The following is a 27,100-nucleotide window of genomic DNA, read 5'->3' as shown; positions in this document are numbered from 1 at the left end:
GTAACTTACCTGTGTGCCTTATCAAAATTTACTATTCTTTCTGGAATAATAACAATCTAGATCCTCTACAATGTTATCCCACAATGTCCAGCACAAAATTTAAAAATTACCAGATATGCAAAGAAGGAAAAGGTGACTGATAATCTAGGGATAAAATGATCCATCCACAGAAGCAGACTCAGGCATGATCCAGATACTTCAGTAAGCAAACAAAGACTTTCAAATTCTGTGATTTATAACTTTAAAAATATTAACGGAAAAAAGTCAAGAAATACCCAACTCAACTTTTTAAAGTACAAAGACTTGAGCAGGTATTTTACAAAGAATGATACTCAAATGCCCAAGCATCCTATGAAATGAATTTTATGATTTCATATAAAGTGATATGAAAAAGCTATTCAACATCATTACTGATCAGGTGGATACAAATGAAAACCACAAATTTATACATCTAGGCTTCCTCCAGAGGGATTTAAATGAAAAAGAATGGCCATGATAGTTGTTTTTAAGAAAGTGAATCAACTAGAACTTACAAAGTTTCCAGGTGGGAATATAAATTGATTTAATCACTTTGGAAGATGGCTTAGCTCTAGGTACTAGAGCTAAGTATACACTCCCCCAATCCATGACCCAGAAATTCTACTGCTAGACATGCACTCAAGAGAAATGAGTGTCTATACCACCAAATGCATGTACTAGAAAGTTCTGTTTTCTCAAATTCTTAAGCAACCAATTATCCCACTGATTGTGTCTACTGTCTCCCTTTCTGACAGCTTGTAAGCTTGTGTAGTTTGTAATGTCTTAGTGTAATTTTCATTCATAATTATTTCTGTATGAGAGTCCAGTGTGCCCTAAATCTTGACTTCACCAGTCTAACTTAGGAATTCCTCCACTGGGTAGCAAAAATACAGACTTCCTATCTGCACATAAAAAGTGTCTGGTTTTCGTCCAGCTGCAAAAGTGGCAAGAAGCCCCTGAAACAGCCCAAGAAGCAAGCCAAGGAGATGAATGAGACAAAGCTTTCAAGAAGAAATAAGAGGAACAGAAGAAACTGTAGGAGCTAAAAGCAAAGTTCTCATGGAAGAGTCCCCAGGCTACAGGTAGAATTAAGAAGTCCAGCAAAAAGTAAGCTGTTCCTTGTTCCTGAGGTGATGGTGACCTTTGATTCCATTTCTGTTTAAACATCTGTAGGTATCCCTGCTGTAGCATCTTTTGCCACCCGTAGCTAGAATGGAGTGTTGTCTTGGAGCCTGTTGCACATTTGGCTGGGCATGGTGGCTAACACCTGTAATCCCAGCACTTTGGGAGGACAAGGTGGGGGGATCACTTGAGGTCAGGTGTTCGAGACCAACCTGGCCAACATGGTGAAACCCTGTCTCTACTAAAAATACAAAATACACCTGTAGTCCCAGCTACTCAGAAGGCTAAGGTGGGAGGATCGCTTGAACCCAGGAAGCAGAGGGTGCAGTGAGCCAAGATCACTCCACTGCACTCCAGCCTGGGTGACAGAGTGAGACTCTGTCTCAAAAATAAAATAAGCTTTTATTCTAAACAAATAAATAATAAAAGCCTTGGGTTTAAATTTCTTACAGGAAGCTTTTAAATTTTTCCACTCAGAACTCTAAGCAGACTTCAACTTTATATAGAAATCTCAGTTCTCAGTTCATATCTCTCATGGACTACAACTGGCTCCCTTTTTCCCACACAGGCATTAAAATCCTAGTTCCAAACACTTAGAATCTAGATCTAGACTAATGTATGCACACCTCCACCTGTCCCTGATACCCAGGTATCAGTTCATAAGTTTACGACTTCAACTTTAAGTTACTTCTTCATTCCTGGCAGTTGGGATTTTTCTTTTTTTTTTCTTTTAAATTCAGTTATATATATATATATATATATATATTCAGCCTTTCTAGATGTTTTTGGAATACCTTTATATATAAGACATTATAGTAGATTCTGGGAGTCATGGTGCCTGGTTGCAGGGAATAACAAGTCTTTTTTTTTTTTTTTTTTTTTTTCTTTTAAATTCAGTTATATATATATATATATTCAGCCTTTCTAGATGTTTTTGGAATACCTTTATATATAAGACATTATAGTAGATTCTGGGAGTCATGGTGCCTGGTTGCAGGGAATAACAAGTCTTTTTTTTTTTTTTCTTTTTTTCTTTTTGAGACAGAGTTTCGCTCTTATTGCCCAGGATGGAGTGCAGTGGCGCGATCTCAGCTCACTGCAACCTCCACCTCCCAGATTCAAACAATTCTCCTGCCTCAACCTCCCAAGTAGCTCAGATTACAGGTGTGCGCCACCATGCCCAGCTAATTTTTTTTTTTTTTGTCTTTTTAGTAGAGATGGGGTTTCACCATGTCGGCCAGGCTAGTCTCAAACTCTTGACCTCAGGTAATCTGCCCACCTCAGCCTCCCAAAGTACAGGGATTACAGGCATGAGCCACTGCACCCAGCCTGGGAATAACAATTCTTGTAAGGAAAATAGAGGTGAATCAGAGAAACACATAATCAAAATTCAGTTGTAAATATGATGAGTGTCACAAAAAGGGACTTGCAGAGCTGAGAGCTCTGACCTAGTCATGGAGAGTGGACAAAATTTTCATAGGAAGGATCCAGGGTTTCCAATGAAGTAAATAGATATTCACATGCCCTGGGAATGAGGCTAGAGAATAAGTCGTCCTGAAAAAGGGAAGGTCCTTCTCCTCTCCATGTGCCCAAGCAACACTGGGCTGGACCCTGGTGAAGCAGCCATGGTGGAGAACACTGCCATCATGTAAGGCGAGCTGGGCCCTTGTACATGCAGGGAGAACAGGAGCTAGGCAGGCAGGCCCAAGCAGGACTCTCTAAATATATGAGCTGACTTGGGCCTGGGATTCTGAGCATAGGCACATTCAGTATTATAGTAGCAGGACTAAGTTATTCCCTTAGTTGGTCATCTTTTCTGGTACCTCTGGGCTTCCAGCAAATTCCTATTATTAGACAAAGGCTTGGATTTGTTGTGCTGTAGGGATTAAGGAACCAGCATTTCATCTCTTTGAGATAATGAGTAAAGTAAGAGGTGTCACCTCTCCTCTCAAGGCCAGAACAATGGTGCCATAGTGACCTCACTAGAGGATGACTGTCCTGGAGAGGCCACTCTCTGGGGAAGGTTACTGGGGGCAGTGGCAGCAGCATGGCAGCCTGCAGGATGAAGATGCTGGAGTGAAAGACCATAGGATCCATGCCACTTCTGAAGTCATGCCTGAAGCATGCAGGAACTAGCTAGGAGCCATATTGAGGACTTCCTGAAATCCAAGGGCAGCTTGACCCACAGAAGTGACTATTATTTCATGTAGTAGACCCAGATGGACAAAGCCTACACTCTTTGTTACAAATGAACATCTTCTATAACAAAGAAGGCTGACCAAAAGAGGGTACTGGAGGGATGGTGGAAGTTGTTACCCTATCAGGGTTATTGGACTCATGCACAAGATGCTGAGGTTACCCAAGAATGTTAGTGCCTAGCCTACCCCAAGAATAAAATTGAGCAAGTCAGAAGTAAATGCAAGGAGCAATTTTACTGAGCATCTGCTATGGGATTGTAGGGATTGTACCAAGCCATTTTACACCATCTCATTTAATCTCAGCAAAACATGGTGAAACCGTCCTTGTTACCCCCATAATATAAATGCAGTGGAAGCTCAGATTTTAGGAGACTTTTTCAAAGGTGTGCAGTTGGAAGTACTCAACAAGTGCTCAATCATAGTTGCTTCCTTTCCAATGATTCATGAATCTATAATCAAGTAGTGGAAATATCTGATGAAGGGATCACTAGGTTCCTTCATTTGATTCTTCGAGAAGTTCAGTCGCCGGGTGCGGTGGCTCAAGCCTGTAATCCCAGCACTTTGGGAGGCCGAGACAGGCAGATCACGAGGTCAGGAGATCGAGACCATCCTGGCTAACACGGTGAAATCCCGTCTCTACTAAAAATACAAAAAAAAACTAGCTGGGCGAGGTGGCGGGCGCCTGTAGTCCCAGCTACTCGGGAGGCTGAGGCAGGAGAATGGTGTGAACCTGGGAGGCGGAGCTTGCAGTGAGCTGAGATCCGGCCACTATACTCCCGCCTGGGCCACAGAGCGAGACTCCGTCTCAAAAAAAAAAAAAAAAAGAAGTTCAGTCTTGTTACAATTGGTCCTTCCAAAAGCCAGTGACAGAGAGAATTAGGCACACAGAGGAACAGCTGGTCTGTGAAGCAGCCTCCAACTAGGGAATTTTTAATGGCTTCCTCAAGCAGTGATAACTTTGGGCAAGAATTACTCAAATCATACACGTCACTCCTATCCAAGCCACAATGATAGACACTGCACGTTTACTCTGCAAAGTAGAACAGGGCATTGTTCAGAGTCAAAAGAAAGCCAAGACTTTATTTTTCTCAAGTCACACAAAGACATAGTAATTCTTCTGTCCACCCCAGAGACCTTTCCCCCAGGAGGAAGTTGACTGTATCCCTTCAGCAGCCCTGACCCTGGAGGTCCCCTAGAGGATAAGGAATCTGATCTAGATCTGAGATCAGTCCACATTCTGACAGCCCATGGGACCTTTTACGAGCTGCCTTCAGAGCTGGGCTCAGAAACAAAGGATCCCATATGGTCAGGGCCAGCCAGGCCTACACAGGTCCCCCACGCAACTCCTCATTCTGCACCCATGGAAACTGAGGCCCACACAGGGAAACAATCTGTCCAAAGACACTTACTGATAGAAGCTAATTTGTGATTTGAGCTCAGGTATTCTCAAGCCATAGGAAGCTCAGAACTTGGGCGGGATCCAGACAGCTCAGAGCACAGAAGGCTGAATGAGGAGATGCTGCCAAATTTGGGAATGAGGATGCTGGTGCACATCCGTGGCTGGCAGGAGTGTGTGGAAGAACCAGCCTCAAAGCAATGGCCTCTGGGGGATGTAGTCCAGAATAACACATTTAGCCTGAGCTAAATCATGTGACTACTCTGAACCGAAAAGACGTGAGGCATTTGCCCCATTTTCTGGATGAGGAAACCAAGTCTCAGTAAGGTGGTTTTGGGAACATCTCCTAGCTGGTCAGTGCTGGAACCAGAACCTGAGCCAGTTATTCCTGGTGTATGGGGTCATGATCCCTCACCTGGACTACACTGAGGAGCCTTGAGAATTTCCCCACTGCAAAATGCTCTTCAAAGCGAAGCAAACATGGGATTCAGTGGACGCAGCACTGATCCTAGAGTCAAAGTAGATGGGTTCAGGCCAGGCGTGGTGGCTCACACCTGTAATCCCAGCACTTTGGGAGGCCGAGGTGGGCGGATCATGAGGTCAGGAGATTGAGACCATCTTGGCTAACGTGGTGAAACCCCATCTCTACTAAAAATCCTAAAAATTATTCAGGCGTGGTGGCGGGCACCTGTAGTCCCAGCTACTTGGGAGGCTGAGACAGGAGAATGACGTGAACCCGGGAGGTGGAGCTTGCAGTAAGCCAAGATCACACCACTGCACTCCAGCCTGGGCGACAGAGCGAGACTCCATCACACACACAAAAAAGTAAATGGGTTCAATTTCTGAAGTGTCCTCTTCACTTTGATCACCATGGACAACTTACCAGGAATCCCTGGGTCTCAGTGTCCCCAGCTGTGGAGCAATGAATAATAACCCCTGTAATAATAACTCCTGTATTAATTAGATATGCCATTTAAATGTCTGGTCCTTGAGTATCTATGTAAGAGGTGTCAGGAGGGCTCCCTTGATGTTTGCCAATAGCTTCATCTATCCCTCTGCCAACACAACTCCAGAAGGAGGCTTACCTGCTTGCTGTGGCGCTCGTCATATCTGAGTGGCAAAGTGCTCACAGTTTGAACAAAGAATGTTGTAGTGAAACTTTTTGTCAATTCTCTCCCTTGCCAAGCGAATGATCTCATGGACAGGCCATGGTCTGTACTTGTCCAAGTAGCTGTTGACCTGGTATGTGCTATTCTGGACCACATCCCCCAGAGGCTCATATTTCACCACATCCTTTGAAGACCCACCTAAAATACAGACAGACACTCTAAGGTACTACAGTGCTCAGGGATGCAATGTTGGAAAAGGATGGGGAGAAGGAAGAACAAAAAGTTCCACTATTGACCTTTGAGTGTGACTATCTCTTCCTACTCTTCTCTTTTGTTCTTGTTAGATTTAACATGAGTGCAAATATTTGATAAGTATTTGTAATCTAAATACTTAACAGTGTGTTGAGATTATGCTCCCATTGCAACAAATGTGAAACTACTTCATGGCGACCATGGCGTTCCACTACATGGAGGCACTTTAATTTATTTGACAACTCTCTGACTGTTAAGTATTTAGATTGTTTAAACTGGTTCTCTACTATAGACAGTGGCATTATTATAAACACCTCTTATGTATCTTTGGGTATGTGTCTGACTCAGACAGGTTTTAAAGTTTTTTTGAGTATCTACCAGAAAGAAGTAGGTCTCATTCAGTTTTCTTACAATTTCTTCCAAGTAAAAACACCTATCTCCATTTTACAGAACAATCTTGTGTCAGAAAGGTTAAGTAACATGCCCAAGAACTGAAAGTTGTGAAGTGAAGTTTTGAAACAACTCCAAAAGCCTGGCAATTTCTACCCTACTGTGTAGCAAGCAGGTGACTCAATGGCAAGACAGAACTTTCTGGAAACTTAGGAAAGGGTCACAATAGGCTTGTCAAAAGATGAAGTCCACATTCTACTCTTTCATGAATGAAAATTTGGGGTATTAAAATTCAAAAGGAAACAGAGATAATAAGCACAGTAACGAATTGTGCTTTCATTTACTCTTCTCAACTCAAAGCTAGTGTTTAAACTGATCATTCGTTCTTACCTGAATGATCAGATGGACCACATAACCATCTCCCACATAGATGGCCCAGTGCTCATACAGAGTGTGATAAATCTCAATCAAGTCTCCAGGTTGTGGGTTTTGGCTTGACTCCAACAGAAAAACCAGACAGCGTGCGGGAAAACTTCTAGGAAACATCAGAGACCTGGCTTGGGGAGCCCCCACCTCAGCTGCAGAACTGCTCACTGCCCAGCAGCATCAGATATTCACCCAGGAATGAGAGACTCTGATGACTGATGGGATCACCAGCTTTGCTGTCACTCTCAGAGATCCCTTGTGAGGAACAGTAGGAACAGAGTTTCTTCTCGGTGTTTCTGTTCCAAAGCCTATGTGTATATTCAGGTGTACCCACATGATTGCATTTATACACATATATATAATGTGCATATATCCCTGCATGCAAGATCAGCACACTTGAATAAGCACATGATGTCACCTATGTTGGAGAACCTGGCCCAACCTGGGCAAAACTAGAATGGTGGCTGCTGAACTTTCTTGTTAGACTGGGCCTCAGGGCCCTGAAACATTTGTGCTGCCCCATGGTGTGTATTACCATATATTTTATTTTCTACTCTGATGCTTTTGATATCTGGGGCATTGCTGACCCTAGAGAGTCAGCCCCTCCCAAAGCTAGCCAGTTCCTAGAGATGGCATGCAACTCACCCATAAACACACTCTTCAAGTGAAAACTAACCAATACAAAGCTCACACCCCCAGCCACCTTCCCTACCCACCCTGGTAACCGAAGACAAAGGGCATATACTCTTGGGAGTTCTAGGGCCCCACCCATCACTGGTTCCTCTCCATACTACCACAGTTGATGCTCTCTGGAAAGTGCAACCTCCTGACAGGAGGCCAACCAGCACAAAAATAGTGCATTAAACCACCAAAGCTAAGAATCCTCACAGAGTACATTTCACCCTGCTGCCTCTACCAGAATGGGTGCTGGTAATCCATGGCTGAGAGACCTACAGACAGTTCACATCACAGGACTCTGTGCAGACAACCCCCAGTACTAGCCCAGACCCTGGTAGACTTGCTAGGTGGCTAGATCCAGAAGAGAGATAACAATCACTACAGTTCAGCTCTCAGGAAACCACATCCCTGGGAAAAGGGGGAGAGTAGTACATCAAGGGAACATCCTGTGGGACAAAAGAATCTGAACAACAGCCTTCAGCTCTAGACCTTCCCTCTGACACAGCCTACCCAAATGAGAAGGAACCAGAAAACCAACTCTGGTAATATAACAAAACATGGTTCTTTAGCACCCCCAAAATATCACACTAGCTCACCAGCAATGGATCCAAACCAAGAAGAAATTCCTGATTTATTCCTGAAAAATAATTCAGAAGGTTGGTTATTAAGCTAATCAGGGAGGCACCAGAGAAAGGTGAAGCCCAGTTTAAAGAAATAAAAAAAAAAAAGATACAGGAAGTGAAGGGAGAAATATTCAGTGAAATAGATAGCATACGTAAAAAACAATCAAAACTTCAGGAAACAATGGACACACTTACAGAAATGCAAAATGCTCTGAAAAGTCTCAGCAATAGAATCAAATAAGCAGAAGAAAGAAATTCAGAGCTAGAAGACAAGGTTTTCAATTAACCCAGTCCAACAAAGACAAAGAAAAGAGAATAAGAAAATATGAACAAAGCCTCCAAGAAATCTAGGATTATGTTAAACAACCAAACCTAAGAATAATCAGCATTCCTGAGGAAGAAGAGAAATCTAAAATTTGGAGAACATATTTGGGGAAATAATCAAGGAAAACTTTTCCAGCCTTGCTGGAGACCTAGACATCCAAATCCAAGAAGCTCAAAGAACAGAAATTCATCACAAAAACATCATTGCCTAGGCACATTGTCAACAGGCTATCTAAAGTTAAGACAAAGGAAAGAATCTTAAGAGCTCTGAGGCAAAAGCACCAGATAACCTATAAGGGAAACCTATCAGATTAAAAGCAGATTTCTCAGCAGAAACTCTACAAGCTAGAAGGAACTGGGGCCTCCTCAAACACAACAATTTGTTTCAGCCTCCTCAAACAAAACAATTATCAGCCAAGAATTTTGTATCCAGCAAAACTAAGCTTCATATATGAAGGGAAAATACAGTCTTTTTCAGACAAAGGCTGAGAAAATTCACCACTACCAAGCAACCACTACAAGAATAGCTAGGCCGGGCACGGTGGCTCAAGCTGTAATCCCAGCACTTTGGGAGGCCGAAACGGGCGGATCACAAGGTCAGGAGATCGAGACCATCCTGGCTAACATGGTGAAACCCCGTCTCTACTAAAAAATACAAAAAACTAGCTGGGCGAGGTGGCGGGCGCCTGTAGTCCCAGCTACTCGGAGGCTGAGGCAGGAGAATGGCATAAACCCAGGAGGCGGAGCTTGCAGTGAGCTGAGAACCGGCCACTGCACTCCAGCCCGGGCGACAGAGCGAGACTCCGTCTCAAAAAAAAAAAAAAAAAAGAATAGCTAAAAGGAACTCTAAATCTTGAAACAAATCCTGAAAACACATCGAAATGGAACCTCTTTAAAGCCTAAATGTCACAGGATGCATAAAACAAAAATACAATTAAAAAAAAAAAGAAAAAACAAAAAAACAAGGTATACAGGTGACAAGTAGCATGGTAACTGGAATGATACCTCACATCTCAATACTAACACTGAACGTAAATGGCCTAAATGCTCCACTTAAAAGATACAGAATTGCAGAATGGATAAGAATTCACCAACCTGCTGCCTTCAAGGGACTCACCTAAAACATAAGGGCTCACATAAACTTAAGGTGAAGGGGGTAAAAAGACATTTCATCCAAATGGACACCAAAAGTGAGCAGGAGTAGCTGTTTTTTTGTTTTGCTTTGTTTTGTTTTGAGACGGAGTCTTGCTCTGTCACCAGGCTGGAGTGCATTGGCACAATCTTGGCTCACTGCAACCCTGCCTCCCAGGTTCAGGTGATTCTTCTGCCTCAGCCTCCCAAGCAGCTGGGACTACAAGCACGTCACACCACACCCAGCTAATTTTTGTATTTTTAGTGGAGACAGGGTTTCACCATGTTGGCCAGGATGGTCTCAATCTCTTGACCTCATGATCCACCCACCTCGGCCTCCCAGAGTGCTGGGATTACAGATGTGAGCCACAGCACCTGGCCAGAAGTGTTACAGGAAGTCAGGGACCCCGAATGGAGGGACTGGCTGAAGCCACAGCAGAAGAACATAATTTGTGAAGATTTCATGGACATTTATTAGTTCCCCAAATTAATACTTTTATAATTTCTTGCACCTGTCTTTACTGCAATCTCTAAACATAAATTGTGAAGACTTCACGGACATTTATCACTTCCCCAATCAATACTCTTATAATTTCCTATGCGTCTTTACTTTAATCTCTTAATCCCGTCATCTTCATAAACTGAGAATGTATGTCACCTCAGGACCCAGTTAACTACACAAATTGTTTGTAAAACATGTATGTTTGAACAATATGAAATCTGGGCATCCTAAAAAGGAACAGGATAACAGAGATTTTCAGAGAACAAGGGAGATAACCATAAGGTCTGACTGCCTTCTGGGCTGGGCAGAACAGAGTCATATTTCTCTTCTTGCGGAAGGCGAATAGGAGAAATATTGCTGAATTCTTTTCCCAGCAAGGAATAACCCTGGGAAAGGAATGCATTCCCATGGGGAGGTCTCTAAATGGCCACTCTGGGAATGTCTGTCTTATGGGGTTGAAGATAAGGGACGAAATATGCCCTGGTCTCCTGCAGTGCCCTAAGGCTTGCTAGGATTAGGAAATTCCAGCCTGGTGAATTCTAGTCAGACCCATTGTCTGCTCTTGAACCCTGTTTCCTGTTAAGATGTTTATCAATGACAATGCATGCCCAGCAGGATGTGGAACCTCATCAGTAATTCTAATTTCGCCCTGGCCTTGTGATCTTGCTCTGCCTCTCTGCCCTTGTGATCTTTTCCTGCCCTTTCAAGCATGTGATCTTTGTGACTTACTCCCTGTTCATACCCCCATCCCCTTTTGAAATCCCTAATAAAAACTTGCTGGTTTTGTGGCTCAAGGGGCGTCATGGAACCTGCCAATATGTGATATCACCCCCAGAGGCCCAGCTGTAAAATTTCTCTCTTTGTATTTTTTTTTTTCAATTTCATTTAGTTCTGCTCTGATCTTGGTTATTTCCTGTCTTCTGCTGGGTTTGGGTGTGGTTTGTTCTTGTTTCTCTAGTTTGTTGAGGTGTGACCTTAGATTGCCTGTTTGTGCTCTTTCAGACTTTTTGATGTCAGTGTTTAGGGCTATAAACTTTCCTCTTAATCATCACCTTTGCTGTATCCCAGAGGTTTTAAGAGGTTGTGTCACTACTGTCCTTCAGTTCAAAGAATTTTAAAATTTTCATTTTGATTTCATTGTTGACCCAGTGATCATTCAGGATCAGGTTATTTAATTTCCATGTATTTGCATGGTTTTGAAGGTACTCTTTCTCTTTATTTCTCAGACTGGCCGACACTTAGGGAAAAGAGAAATAATCTATGTTGAAATATTGGGGGCTGGTTCCTCCGATACAGAGGTAGCTATGCTTATATCAGACAAAACAAACTTTAAAGCAACAGCAGTTAAAAAAGACAAAGAGGGACATTATATAAAAGGCCTTATCCAACAGGAAAATATCGCAATCCTAAACATGTATGCACCTATCACTGGAGCTCCCAAATTTGTAAAACAATTACTAATAGACCTAAGAAATGAGATAGACAGCAACACAATAATAGTAGGGGACTTCAATACTCCACCTACAGCACTAGACAGAAAGTCAAGAAACAATGGATTTAAACTATACCCTGAAACAAATGGACTTAACAGATATATAAGAGAACATTCCACCCAACAACCACAGAATATACATTCTATTCAACAGTGCATGAAACTTTCTCCAAGACAGACCATATGAGAGGCCACAAAACAAGCCTCAATAAATTTAAGAAAATTGAAATTATATAAAGCACTCTCTCAGACCACAGCGGAATAAAACTGGAAATTAACTCCAAGAGGAACCTTCAAAACCATGCAAATACATGGAAATTAAATAACCTGATCCTGAATGATCACTGGGTCAACAATGAAATCAAAATGAAAATTTTAAAATTCTTTGAACTGAAGGACAGTAGTGACACAACCTCTTAAAACCTCTGGGATACAGCAAAGGTGATGATTAAGAGGAAAGTTTATAGCCCTAAACACTGACATCAAAAAGTCTGAAAGAGCACAAACAGGCAATCTAAGGTCACACCTCAACAAACTAGAGAAACAAGAACAAACCACACCCAAACCCAGCAGAAGACAGGAAATAACCAAGATCAGACCAGAACTAAATGAAATTGAAACAAAAAAAAAATACAAAATATAAATGAAATAAAAAGCTGGTTCTTTCAAAAGACAAATAAAATTGATAGACCATTAGGAAGATTAATCAAGAAAAGAAGAAAAAAGGCCGGGCGCGGTGGCTCAAGCCTGTAATCCCAGCACTTTGGGAGGCCGAGACAGGCGGATCACGAGGTCAGGAGATCGAAACCATCCTGGCCAACACTGTGAAACCCCGTCTGTACTAAAAAGTACAAAAAACTAGCCGGGCGAGGTGGCAGGCGCCTGTAGTCCCAGCTACTCGGGAGGCTGAGGCAGGAGAATGGTGTGAACCCGGGAGGCGGAGCTTGCAGTGAGCTGAGATCCGGCTACTGCACTCCAGCCCGGGTGACAGAGCGAGACTCCGTCTCAAAAAAAAAAAAAAAAAAAAAAAAAAGAAGAAAAAAAATCCAAATAAGCTCAATTAGAAAAGAAATGGGAGATATTAAAACTGATACCACAGCAATACAAAGATCATTCAGGGCTACTATGAACATCTTTATGCACATAAACTAGACAACCTAGAGGAGATGGATAAATTCCTGGAAAGATACAACCTTCTTACCTTAAATCAGGAAGAACTGGATACCCTAAATAGACCAATAACAACAGTGAGACTGAAATGGTAATTTAAAAATTTAAAAATTACAAACAACAAAAAAGTCCAGGACCAATGGATTCACAGCAGAATTCTACCAGACATTCAAAGAAGAATTGGTACCAATCCTATTGACACTATTCCACAAGATAGAGAAAGAGGGAATCCTCCCTAAATCATTCTGTGAAGCCAGTATCACCCTAATACCAAAACCAGGAAAGGATGTAACTAGAAAAGAGAACTACAGACCTATATCCCTCATGAACATAGATGTTAAAATCCTTAACAAAATACTAGCTAACTGAATCCAACAACATATCATAAAGAGAATCCACCATGAACAAGTGGGTTTGACACCAGGGATGCAGGGATGGTTTAACATACACACGTTAATAAATGTGATATACCATGTAAACAGAATTAAAAGCAAAAATCATATGATCATTTTAATAGATGCAGAAAAAGCAGTCGACAAAATCCAGCATTCCTATATGATTAAAACTCTCAGCAAAATCGGCATACAAGGGACATATCTCAATGTAATAAAAGTCATCTACGACAAACCCACAGCCAACATAATGCTGAAAAGTTGACAGCATCCCCTCTGAGAACTGGAGCAAGACAAGGATGCCTACTCTCACCACTCTTCTTCAACACAGTGCTGAGAGTCCTAGCCACAGCAATCAGACAAGAGAAAGAGATAAAGGACATCCAAATCGGTAAAGAGGAAGTCAAACTGTCACTGTTTGCTAATGATATGACTGTTTACCTAGTACATCCTAAAGACTCCTCTAGAAAGCTCCTAGAGCTGATAAAAGCATTCAGCAAAGTTTCTGGATCCAAAACTAATGGACACAAATCAGTAACTCTTCTACACACTAACAGTGACCAAGCTGAGAATCAAATCAAGAACTCAATCCCTTTTACAATAGCTACAAAAAAATAAAATAAAATACTAGGAATATACTTAACCAAGGAGGTGAAAGACCTCTACAAGGATAACTACAAAACACTGCTGGAAGAAATCACAGATGACACAAACAAATGGAAACACATCCTGTGCTCATGGATGGGTAGAATCAATATTGTCAAAATGACCATACTGCAAAAAGCAATCTACAAATTCAATGCAACTCCCATCAAAATACTATCATCATACTTCACAGAATTAGAAAAAACAATCCTAAAATTTATATGGAACCAAAAAAGAGCCTGCATAGCCAAAGCAAGACTATGCAAAAAGAACGAATCTGGGGGGCATCACATTACCTGGTTTCAAACTATACTATAAGGCCATAGTCACCAAAACAGCATGGTACTGGTATAAAAATAAGCATATAGGCTACCAATGAAACAGAATAGAGAACCCAGAAATAAAGTCAAATACTTTCAGCCAGCTGATCTTTGACAAAGCAAACAAAAATGTAAAGTGGGGAAAGGACACCCTTTTCAACAAATGGTGCTAGGATACTTGGCTAGCCACATGTAGGAGAATGAAACTGGATCCTCATCTCTCACCTTATACAAAAATCAACTCAACATGGATTAAGGACTTAAAGCTAAGACCTGAAACTATAAAAATTCTAGAAGATAACATTGGAAAAGCCCTTCTGGACATTGGCTTAAGCAAGGATTTCATGACCAAGAACCCAAAAGCAAATGCAATAAAAACAAAGATAAATTGCTGGGACTTAATTAAACTCAAGAGCTTTTGCACGACAAAAGGAACAGTCAGAAAAGCAAACAGACAACACACGGAGTGGAGAAAATCTTCACAATCTATACATCTGACAAAACACTAATATCCAGAATCTACAACAAACTCAAATCAGCAAGGAAAAAACAATCAATCCCATTAAAAAGTGGGCTAAGGATATGAATAGACAATTCCCAAAAGAAGATATATAAACAGCCAATAAACCTATGAAAAGAAATGCTTAATATCACTAATGATCAGGGAACTGCAAATCAAAACCACAGTGTAATACCACCTTACTCCTGCAAGAATGGCCATAATAAAAAAAAAAAAAAAACAGTAGGTGTTGGCATGGATGCAGTGAACAGGGAACACTTGTACGCTGTTGGTGGGAATGTAAACTAGTGCAACCACTATGGAAAACAGAGTGAAGATTCCTTAAAGAACTAAAAGTAGAACTAACATTTGATCCAACAATCCCACTACTGGGTATCTACTCAGAGGAAAAAAAGTCATTTTATGAAAAAGATACTTGCACGCGCATGTTTATAGCATCACAATTCGCAATTGCAAAAACATGGAGCCACCCAAATGCCCATCAATCAACAAATGGATAAAGAAACTGTGGCATATACATATGATGAAATACTACTCAGCCACAGAAAGGAATGAATTAATGGCATTCACAGCAATGCAGATGAGGTTGGAGACTATTATTCTAAGTGAGGTAACTCAGGAATGGGAAACCAATCATCATATGTTCTTACTCATAAGTGGGAACTAAGCTATGAGGATGCAAAATCATAAGAAGGAATCAATGGGCTTTGGGGACTCAAGGGGAGAGGGTGGGAAGTGGGTGAGGGATAAAAGACTACAAATAGAGTGCAGTGTAGACTGCTCAGGTGATGGGTGCACCAAAATCTCACAAATCACCAGTAAAGAACTTACTCTTGTAACCAAACACCACCTGTTCCCCAATAACTTATGGAAATTTTTTTAAAAATTTTTTTCTTTTTGAGACAAAGTCTCACTGGGTCACCCAGGCTGGAATGCAGTGGCGTGCTCTCGGCCCACTGCAACCTCCACCTCCCAGGGTCAAGCAATTGTCATGCCTCAGCCTCCCAAGTAGATGAGATTACAGGTGGCCACCACCACACCTGGCTAATTTTTGTATTTTAAAAAAATTATTTATTTATTTATTTATTTTATTTTATTTTATTTTTGAGAAATAGTCTCACTCTGTCACCCAAACTGGACTACAGTGGCACAATCTTGGCTCACTGCAGCCTCCACTTCCCGGGTTCCAGCTATTCTCCTGCCTCAGCCTCCTGAGTAGGTGAGATTACAAGCACACGCCACCACGCCCGGCTAATTTTTGTATTTTTAGTAGAGACAGGGTTTCACCATGTTGGCCAGGCTGGTCTTGAACTCCTGACCTCAGGTGATCCACCCTCCTCGGCCTCCCCCCAAAAAAATCCTTTTTAAAGAACGCTATTAATGTTATGGTATGAATACTATAATATCAATGTGAGAAATACAGCGCAATCTCCACTGGTCATCTTTGAAAAAATCCACACATAATCTCACCCCAAGAACTCCAGAAGGAAGAGTTCACCCCAAAAGGGGCCTTACCAACTTGCAAAGGGGTTGGCCATATTCCAGATCAGTGACAAAGCATTCACTGTTATTAAAAATAACTTTGGCCGGGCGCGGTGGCTCAAGCCTGTAATCCCAGCACTTTGGGAGGCCGAGACGGGCGGATCACGAGGTCAGGAGATCGAGACCATCCTGGCTAACACAGTGAAACCCCGTCTCTACTAAAAAATACAAAAAACTAGCCGGGCGTGGTGGTGGGCGCCTGTAGTCCCAGCTGCTCGGGAGGTTGAGGCAGGAGAATGGCGTGAACCCGGGAGGCGGAGCTTGCAGTGAGCTGAGATCTGGCCACTGCACTCCAGCCTGGGCGACAGAGCGAGACTCCGTCTCAAAAAAAAAAAAAAAAAAAAAAAAAAACTTTATGCATCTTCTGGTCGCCAACCAACTCCTCTGCAGAACTGATGATCTCACCCACAAGCCGAGGTCTGTACTTGGGGTCCAAACGGTTGTGGACCCAGCAGAGGCAGCCCCATGCCACATGCTCCAGGGGCTCCTTTGTCACCACGGCCTCGCCAGTCAGAAACATGAAGGGATTGGAGGAACCAATCTTGAAATACTTACCTGGGAATCACAGACAGTGGACAAAAGGCAGGTAAGGTAAGGACACAGAGGCAGGAGAAGAAAACAGAAGGTTGAAAAGTACCAATTACTGAGCTTTTAGTGTTACCCTTTCACCAAGAAGTTTGACAGAATCATAGACTTTGCTTTTTGTGTTTACCAAGATGTGTCATGAATATTTTACATGTCATAAATGTGATTGTCAATGGCTATACCATATGACAATGTCATCATGTTGCATTATAAGTGTGTACATAATTTAACCAGTCCACTACTATTAGGCATTTAGGTTGTTCAAAATATTTAGCCATTATACACAATGATGTTAGAAATACGCCTGAATATACTTATTGATTTTAATATACTTGTGAAATTCAGAAGGGAATCCATTTTTATTACTATCTATGGTGCTTGGATGCACTACAAGGCTGTTCTTTATTCTACCCTTCAAGGAAAATATTATCATCTTCATTTTCTTTTTTTTTTTTTTTTTTTTTTTTGTTGAGACGGAGTCTTGCTCTGTCGCCCAGGCTGGAGTGCAGTGGCCGGATCTCAGCTCACTGCAAGCTCCGCCTCCCGGGTTTACGCCATTCTCCTGCCTCAGCCTCCCGAGTAGCTGGGACTACAGGCGCCCGCCACCTCGCCCGGCTAGTTTTTTTTTTGTATTTTTAGTAGAGACGGGGTTTCACTGTGTTCGCCAGGATGGTCTCGATCTCCTGACCTCGTGATCCGCCCGTCTCGGCCTCCCAAAGTGCTGGGATTACAGGCTTGAGCCACCGCGCCCGGCCTATCATCTTCATTTTCAAGAATCAATATTGGGCCCAGAGGAACAATATCTGACTTTTCTATGCTGTGAAAAGTCCTAGAACCAGGATGTGAAACTGCTTCTCTCAAGCCACAAAGGGCAGGCTCCTTCCACTGCACTGAGCTGACCCAGAGGGAACCCTTCGTTAAATGTCTTCTGTCCTATGACCCAGCAAAGTTCTAGGCACATACACAGATGCACAGAAGAGCTATCCACCAAGGAACTCTCAGTTCCATTCTATAATGAGCGTTAGATATTTAGAGGGACCATAGCTGATGTACACAACCTTAAGCATGATTTTATTTATTTGTATCTAATGTCAAGCTGATGTTTGGACTGAGAGTCTATCCTCTTAAGAAAATCTACCCGTACCCTGGAATTTAGGCACAAAATAGAACCATGTCTCCTACTGGGCCCATGGTGATGGGAGCAACGCTGATGAACCTTAGGTAAATCATCTGCCTTCTCTGAGCCTCTACAACTCAGAGATGAAAAAAATGCTTGCCCTAATCTGTCCCCTGCCCAGGGTTGGACCTTCCTCTGGCCTCATGCTTTGCCTTGCAAGGCCCCTCAGGGTCATCAAGGTTAAATGACCTTGATTTAATGTTTGTGATCAATTCCTACATTTGCACAACACTCTCAGGGTAAGTGATAATGTATAGATACAAAGGTGTTACTCTGATATGGATGACAATGATTTGGGTGTGGCGACAACACAGATGCTTGGTGCAAAGAGAACATCAAAGGCTGTAAAACCACACCTCTGTAGAACGTAAAGCAACTTGCTTCTAACTTAGCAGGTTCATTCTAGCTTTCTTTTTTTTTTGTTTTGTTTTGTTTTGTTTTGTTTCGGACGATACATTTATTCATTCCTTCATTCTCCTGTTAACCAGCTTGTTCTCATTATCTCACTAACAAAATATTTTGTAAATTTCATTTTCTACAGTCCTTACTTGGAGGATCCAGGTGGATCATGTAACCATCTCCCACATAGATGGCCCAATCCTTTTAGCCAACGTGGAAAATCTCAAACAGATCTCCAGGCTCAGGATTTTCAAAAAACTGCAACAAAAAACCAGCTCTGGCTCTGGCCTCTGCTGCTCTGCACATCTGGGTCTCTCTGCCTCCATCACCTCCCCACATCCACTCTTCCTCTTCCTCTCCCTCAGACCCTCTCACCTGAGAGGCAGCCCTGGTGGCCCAAGCCTGGCTCAGCTGACCCACCACTCCATTCTCAGGCCCTGGGTCCTCCGAGGCCTCCGCTGCTCCCTGCAGAGGTCGGGTTGAGCTTCAATTCCCTGTGCCTGTCTGTGCCCCTCTGTGCTGTGAGCTCCACGCAGACAGGATCCTGTGTGCTCCTTCCTCCCTCCCTCCATCCCTGCACCTCCAGGATCCAGTGAAAGGCCTGGCATGGAATGGGACAAAGGAAATAGACAAGGAAAAGGGAAGGGGGAGGAGCAGAGCCAGGACTCCTCCCTAGCTCCTCCTCCACATCAGCCACATTGGTCAGGGAACCACAGGACCCAAAGATGGTCTCCACGTGGGGAGAGGGAAAGGCTTTTAACAGTACTGCTGAATGTCTAAAATCAGTTAAGGCACTAGCAGCAGCAGCTGATGGCCAATGAAATATGAGCTTTGGCCTAAATAAGGAAATGGCTCCCTGTTAACAGCCTTGATTTGTTGTGGCAGCAGTAAAGTCCTTCCCCAGAATCAGGTGGTGCTGGTGGAGTGGACTGTGGTGAAAGCAAAATAAATCTTGGGGCCCCCAAATCACTAACTAAAGGAAAAAGTCAGTCTGATAAATGCTTAGGACAAACCTGTCTCCCATTCTAGTCAAAATCATCCCTCTGCTCACTGAGATAAATGCGTATCTGATTGCCTGCTTTGGAAAGGCTAATCAGAAACTCAAAAGAATGCAACCATTGGTTTCTCACCTACCTGTGAGCTGGAAGCCCCCTCCCTGCTTTGGGGTTGTCCTGCCTTTCTGGATGGAACCAATGTACATCTTACATATATTGATTGATGTCTCATGTCTCCCTAGAATGTATAAAACCAAGCTGTGCCCCAACCTCCCCTTAGGTACCTGTCATCAGGACCTCCTGAGGCTGTGTCATGGGCACGTGTCCCCAACCTTGGCAAAATAAACTTTCTAAATTAACTGAGAACTGTCTCAGATATTCAGGGTTCACTTTGCCCTCTGGAATTTGCAGGATTCATTCCGGAATTGTTTTGTTTCTAGATTTAAGAGCCTGAGCCCTGCTGTTCCTTTTCAGTCACACACCATTGAGCTCAGCCTGCTCTCCCTGGAGCTTCTGCCAATCGGTACATCTGGGCTGATGGGAGGAAAGATTTCAGTATTCAGAACGCTGCTGCTGAGATTAGAATGCACCTTATAAGGCAGGACGATGCCACAGAGGAACGAGGAGAGAGAAAGCATTGTTTGGGGTTGAGAAGGGACTTAGGCCCCATTGCAGCAGAAGCAGACGATGTTGGGATTTGCTCGTTTCCCACGACCCAGGGTCCCCCACCTGCCCACTCTCTGGCTTCTCCTCTGGCTAAGGTAGACTCAGTCCCTGGCACCCCACAACTCTCTACTACATGGGGATCCCGGGCTCCCCACACTGTGCCAGATACACAGAGGTGGTGAACTCTGCCCAGAGGCCTCACTGTCCAGCAAGACAGATGGACTTTCAAAAGACAAATGGTTTTCCGTGAAAGCCTTCTGTGAAAGGAAAATAAATCTTTTTTTATTTATTGGGACCCCAAAATCATGAAGCCAAAGGGAAAAGTCAAGCTGGGAAGTATGTCAGGCAACCCCACCTCCCATTCTATTCCTAAATAATAGCTGCAAAGAAGCTACATACCTCCCTCACAGTCTGCCCACAAGGAAATTCCTTGTGGACAAAGGACAGACAGAATTCATCTCAAGGTCAGTCATCCCTCTGAGGCTCACATGAGACAAATGCATATTTGATTTCTTCCTCTGCCCTAGTGTTTATGTAAAAATACAGTGGTATGAAAAAAAAAAAAAGAGAGAAAAAAATACGGTGGTATGAAATTATACCAAAGTGGTTTGCCAGGGGCTCTCAGGCCTTCAGCCACAAACTGAAGGCTACACTGTCGACTTCCCTACTTTGGAGACTTTGGGACTTGGACTGAGCCACTACCACCTTCCTTGCTCCTCCGTTTGCAGATGGACTATCGTGGGCTCCACCTTGTGATTGTGTGATCAATTCTCCTTAATACACTCCCTTTCATGTACACATATATCCTATTATTTCTGTCCCTCTGGAGAACCCTAACTAATACAGAGACCCTTTGCTGCTAATTCACCTCAGATTACTAGGGCACCCCTTAATAGAAAGTCAACTATTAAACACTATGGTAAATACTTGAAATAAATTTTTTTTTTTTTTTTTTGAGACAGAGTTTCGCTCTTGTTGCCCAGGCTAGAGAGCAGGGGTGTGATCTCGGCTCACTATAATCTCCACCTCCTGGGTTCAAGTGATTCTCCTGCCTCAGCCTTCCTGAGTAGCTGGGATTACAGGCGTGCACCACCACATCCAGATAATTTTGTATTTTTAGTAGAGACAGGGTTTCTCCATGTTAGTCAGGCTGATCTCGGACTCCCAACCCCAGATGATCCGCCTGCCTCGGCCTCTCAAAGTGCTGGCATTATAGGCGTGAGCCACTGCGCCCAACCAGGACAAATTCTTAACATTTGCATAAGCTTGCTTCCGACAGGAGCATTGTGAATTTGGCAGAACGATGCCACTCCTTCCAGCCCAGTGATCATATATTGCTAAAGAATGGAGGGAAACAGGCTCAACTCAACAGCCACAGGAGAAATGGAAAAGGGCCTAAGGTGTGCTCTTGGCCACCAATTCGGCACTGAAACTGGTGGGCATCACGCCATGGAGCCACCACACACAGGTGAAGGCGTCCTACCAGATGAAACATCCATGACAAAGGCCACCAAGGCCACAAGATGGGAGACAGAACCCCTAGAAGGCCTGATTTCCATTCAAAAGATGACAAGCTATTCTTTTACAATATGTTTCTAAACTTCTTCTTTCATGGACACAAGATTATGCAGATATCTTACAGCAAGACTCTTGCTGGATCTGTGGTCTATTACTCCTCTCTAGCCCTATGTGACTGCTTTGGTGAGCCTCCCCTAAACAAGGAAAATTTGGGTTTCTTTATAGAAAATCTTAAACAATGGACAGGATTGCAAATGACCAGAATAACTAAAAAAAAAAAAAATTCAGAATGGCCTATTAAAAAAACTTTACGTGATGCAATGTCAGGTTCCTCCTTGAGCTGCAGTTAAAACTGAATATTGTATGTATATTCCCAATAACTCGGGAAACATTTCTTTAGCTTTGAAGGATATGCACCAACAGACTGAGGCCATATCTAACCCTGCACTGTCCCTCAACGAAGTGATAGCCTCTTGGTTTGGTGGAGGACCTTCCTGATGGCAGAAATTCTTGTTGTCCTAACCACCCTCCTGGGCATAGGCATAACACTATGTAATGGCCTATATTGTTGTCATATGTTGTTCCAAAACATTCCTCAATCTCATAAGATTATGTTGCAACAGGCACTGCCTTTGAGTTTCCTAAGTCGGGTACATTACCAACGCCAAATAGATATCTTCCACTCCAGTGCCCCCGATGAAGACCCTCTCCAGCAGGAAGTAGCCAGAAAGAATGCATCGCTCACTTTGTCTTAGTTCACCATGTCATAATTTGTACTCTTGTACTAATCTCGTAACAAATCAGTGCTTGGAAAAGTAACTAACATGATAGAAATCATGTACAAATTGACAGTGGGGACTGTGGCAGGCCAGGTGTCCATTAGCAACCAGCACACTCAGCCTTCACCAACACCTTGCTATAACTCTGAGGAGTATATAAGTTAAATATTAAGGAACCAGAGAAGCTAGTGCCTTAGTACAAACGCTAGAAAGCAAAACAAGTTTATCAAGATCCCGCCTGGGCTTTCTCAGATCTTAGGGTTTAATTAAAATAATGAAAGTCCTCAGGCGGGGATCAGAAGCTGGTTGACACGTGAGAGGTTTTCTTGCTCTAGGGAGATTCCTCAAGCAGTTGCTATGTCAACAGACACAGATGTTTCCCTTTCTTCATATGATGAAGATCAGGGATCCAAACTTATTCGAAAAGCTAAAGAGGCACTATTCGTACCCGTTAGAAAAGCAGGTTTTGCAGCACTTGTTACATATGGATTACACACATTGAAGAGCAGGGGAAATACTCAAATGTCCCTTCATCTGATCCACATGTGTGTGGCCCCCCAAGGCTTTGTTGTAGGAGCAACGACTGTTGGTAAGGGCTGTTCCGTGTGTTGGGAATTCTGGGCAAAACCTAAGCCTTAGAAGAAGAGATGCTGTCTTGGTCTTGTTGGAGGAGCTTGCTTTAGTTAGACGTCTCATTATTGAAGTTATGTGTTATTGTGGAAAATGAACTATTTGAGTGGGTTTAGATGGTAACACGGCATTTTGAATATTGGCTTCCTTTCTTGCAGGCTTGATTTGCCTGGTGACCAAATTACTAGTGACTAGTTTACTAACTAGGTCATTCAAGGAAATCAAGTTAGCATAAAAGAAACATGTCACCTAAATGCACTAGATTGTGTTGAAATGTCCATCTTCTTCAATTGTGAAGATGAACTTAGTTCTAAAGGAGATAGCAGGCCAACCCTGAAGTCCTCCCAGTTTGCTGCAGGATCTCACATGTTTTGGATGTTATCTAAGAGTTCTATATGCCCCAGTTAACTTTTTTCTGCCCTTCTTGTGGACTGGCTGGCTCTTTTAGAACTCTGTCCAAAAAGTGCATGACATATAAATTCTAAAGCTTCCCACAACTGATGTATCTATGTGTGTGTATTTAAACCAAATCTAGAAAGCTTACAATAGAGCTGCATAGTAGTGGTATTTATTAAAGAATCACAATTGTAAACATGAGAATAACTTGTGGATTCTAATTCTTTTGTAATTGTGAATTGTATTTTTGCTGCTGTTATATTAGAATAAATTTTAAATGTCATCTTGAAATAGAAATATATATTTTAAGCACTCATGCAAAGGTAAATGAACACTTTTTTTTTTTTTTTTTAAGAGAGTTTCGCTCTGTCACCAGGCTGGAGTGCAGTGGCGCAATCTCAGCTCACTGCAACCTCTGCCTCCTGGGTTCAAGCGATTCTCCTGCTTCCGCCTCCCAAGTAGCTTGGACTACAGGTGCATGCCACCACGCCTGGCTGATTTTTTTTTTTTTTTGTATTTTCAGTAGAGATGGGGTTTTACCGTGTTAACCAGATGGTCTCAATCTTCTGACCTCGTGATCTGCCCTCCTCAGCCTCCCAAAGTTCTGGGATTACAGGCATGAGCCACCGTGCCCAGCCAATGAACACTTTTTAAATGTGTGCATTGCTTATTTTTTCCATAAGAATTGTAAATACTAAACTAATTACCTATAATGGAATCAATTAATAACTTATGAGCAAGCTGGTTTGGCCACACAGTATAACCAAACTTTTATAAACTACCGAATGCTGTTACACTTGTGAAATTCTCTTGTCTAATCTGAATTTACATTCCATGGTGATACTATGGTATATATATATATATATATTTTTTTTTTTTTTTTAGACGGAGTCTCGCTCTGTCGCCCAGGCTGGAGTGCAGTGGCCGGATCTCAGCTCACTGCAAGCTCCACCTCCTGGGTTCACGCCATTCTCCTGCCTCAGCCTCCCGAGTAGCTGGGACTACAGGTGCCCACCACCTCGCCCGGCTAGTTTTTTGTATTTTTTTAGTAGAGACGGGGTTTCACTGTGTTAGCCAGGATGGTCTCGATCTCCTGACCCCGTGATCCGCCCGTCTCGGCCTCCCAAAGTGCTGGGATTACAGGCTTGAGCCACCGCGCCCGGCCGTATATATATTGTTATTAAAGTAAGTGACCCATGTCAAAAAATAAAAGTAAAAAAAATGGAGATGTTCTTGCATACTTTGTACTAGGACCCATGTTAGATTAAGTAATTTTTCCAAGACTCTAAAGTAACTGTCTAGACCCCGGATTGTAGTTAAAGATTAGATAGAGTGAAACACTGGCTTTTGGCTTGTAGGTACATGAATGTATATAAGCACTTGGAAAAAACTTGTAATTTGGAGTTGGTCTGGTGAGTTACTCTGACCTCCCTGTAACCGGTTGCAGAGATAAATTCCCTTCTTTCCCAGCCTGTCTGCATCTCATTACTGGACCACGAGAACAAACAGCCAGACCTTGTTCTGTTTGGGAACAATCTTACATATACTGATTGATGTCTCATGTCTCCCTAAAATGTATAAGAGCCAACTGTACGCTGAGACCTTGGGCACGTGTTGTCAGGACCTCCTGAGGCGGTGTCACCGGTGCATCCTTAACCTTGGCAAAATAAACTTTCTAAATTGACTGAGACCTATCTCAGGTATTTTGGGTTAACACTTCTAAAGACAAGCTCTGCAGCTGTGCGCCCAAAGCCAGGAATCCAGGCTGAAGCCCTTACAGAGGGAGCCACCCACCTGCTGTAGAGTCAGTAATGCAAAGTTCCGGGACTTACTGAAGCCATCTGGAAGCCAAGGCGGAGCCTGGTGGTCTGCTGCTTGTGGATCAGCTTTCACACAGACGTGGATAATTTTACTTTCAAAAACAGAAGGAAATGTTGACACTGCTCAGAATGACCACTGTTCAAAAAAGGAAACATTTCTCTAAACAGAAAGTGTAATGATTTCCTCTAAAAGGACAGAATAATAATTACTCTCCTCAATAGCTGGAATCATGAGTGCAGAAAGCCACTTTGGAAACACCCAGTGTAGGAAGGCAGCCCTGAATTTCTGTCCCTGCTTGAAAAAGCAAGGTCTCGGCCGGGCGCGGTGGCTCAAGCCTGTAATCCCAGCACTTTGGGAGGCCGAGACGGGCGGATCACGAGGTCAGGAGATCAAGACCATCCTGGCTAACACCGTGAAACCCCCGTCTCTACTAAAAAATACAGAAAGAAAAACTAGCCAGGCGAGGTGGCGGGCGCCTGTAGTCCCAGCTACTCGGAGGCTGAGGCAGGAGAATGGCGTAAACCCGGGAGGCGGAGCTTGCAGTGAGCTGAGAACCGGCCACTGCACTCCAGCCCGGGCGACAGAGCGAGACTCTGTCTCAAAAAAAAAAGAAAAAGCAAGGTGTCTTCCAGTGAGAATCCTGGGCAACTCTTTCTGTCCCAAGAAGAAGAAGCATTAGAGGCAGGGAGGTGTCAACCTTCAATATAGCCCTCTATTATCTGGGCCAGGCTCGGTGGCTCACTCCAGTAATCCCAACACTTTGGGAGGCCAAGGTGGGCAGATCACGAGGTCAAGAGATCAAGACCATCCTGGCCAACGTGGTGAAACCCTGTCTCTACTAAACACACAAAAATTAGCTGAGCATGGTGGTGCACGCCTGTAGTCCCAGCTACTTGTGAGGCTGAGGCAGGAGAATAGCTTGAACCCGGGAAGCAGAGACTGCAGCGAGCCGAGATCATACTACTGCACTCCAGCCCGGCGACAGAGCAAGACACCATGTCAAAAAAAAAAAAAAATCTAATAACAACCTCCAGAAAATACTGGGATTACAGGTGTAAGCACCATGCCAGCCTTACTGCTTTGTTATGCTTTTTCTGTACCAGTTTCTTTCTCCTCTCCTTCTAGAGATCCAGTCACCCATACATGGGACCACTTGACATTGTCTCACAAATCCCTGAGACTGTGCTCTCCTTTTTCTTCATTTAATCTGTCTGTGCTTCAGTTTTTAGATTTGTATTGTCTTCTCTTTAAGATCACTTAACTTTTCCTCTGGAGTGTTTAATCTGCTTTTAATATTATCCAGTAAACTCTTCATTTAAGATTTATATTTTTCAGTTTTAAATTTTCCACTTGCTTCTCTTTTTTGGTTTCCATTTTTCAAATGAAATACGCTATTTGTTCCCTAATCACGGTCCCTAATCATGGTCAAGAAACTCAGAAGGGGGAGAAAGCATATGAAAACCGAAACAAGCAAAGAAAGAAAATGTAATAAAGATAAAAGAACTAATAAATAAAGTAGAAAAAGAAAAAATCAATCAACCTAAAGCTGGTTCTTTGAGAAGATCAATAAAATTGATAAACCTGTAGCCCAGGGGGTCAGCAGAGACCCAAGTAATAAATATGTTAGGCCTCACCTGCCAGGAGACCACACAATCTGCCACTGTGGCACAAAAGCAGCCACAGACAACACAAAAATAAATGAGAATAGCTGTATTCATGGGTCTTGTAAGATAGGCAGTGGGCCCAATTTGAACTGATTTGGATCCGTGTCCCACGCCAAATCTGTGTCCCATGTTTCAAGGGTGAGCCTGTGGTGAGAGAAGGCAACTTTTTTGAACCAGTACTGCTCCTCGCAGAGCAGGACTTACCCATAGACAGTGGGCT

At 43.0% G+C, this 27,100-nt stretch overlaps 1 protein-coding gene and 1 long non-coding RNA gene across 2 annotated transcripts; one reads left to right on the top strand and one right to left on the bottom strand.

Annotated features, from left to right (window-relative positions):
* Positions 1-4,166: 4,166 nt before the first annotated feature.
* LOC117081198 lies at positions 4,167-25,273 on the bottom strand. The gene is made up of 3 exons (XR_004436132.1): positions 25,190-25,273; positions 5,820-6,041; positions 4,167-4,368 (listed from the first exon to the last, which is right to left on the bottom strand). It is a non-coding gene; the product is annotated as an uncharacterized LOC117081198 (long non-coding RNA).
* On the top strand, positions 21,203-23,723 carry LOC117081197 (HIG1 domain family member 1A, mitochondrial-like). The gene has a single exon (XM_033206963.1). It carries the CDS (start codon positions 22,727-22,729, stop codon positions 23,006-23,008), a length of 282 nt encoding a protein of 93 aa, XP_033062854.1. The 5' UTR covers positions 21,203-22,726; the 3' UTR covers positions 23,009-23,723.
* Positions 25,274-27,100: the final 1,827 nt, after the last annotated feature.

Source organism: Trachypithecus francoisi, unplaced genomic scaffold (genome assembly GCF_009764315.1).
Source record: "Trachypithecus francoisi isolate TF-2019V2 unplaced genomic scaffold, Tfra_2.0 Lachesis_group8, whole genome shotgun sequence".
NCBI lineage: Eukaryota > Metazoa > Chordata > Mammalia > Primates > Cercopithecidae > Trachypithecus > Trachypithecus francoisi.
This window is presented reverse-complemented; position numbering and strand designations above follow the sequence as displayed.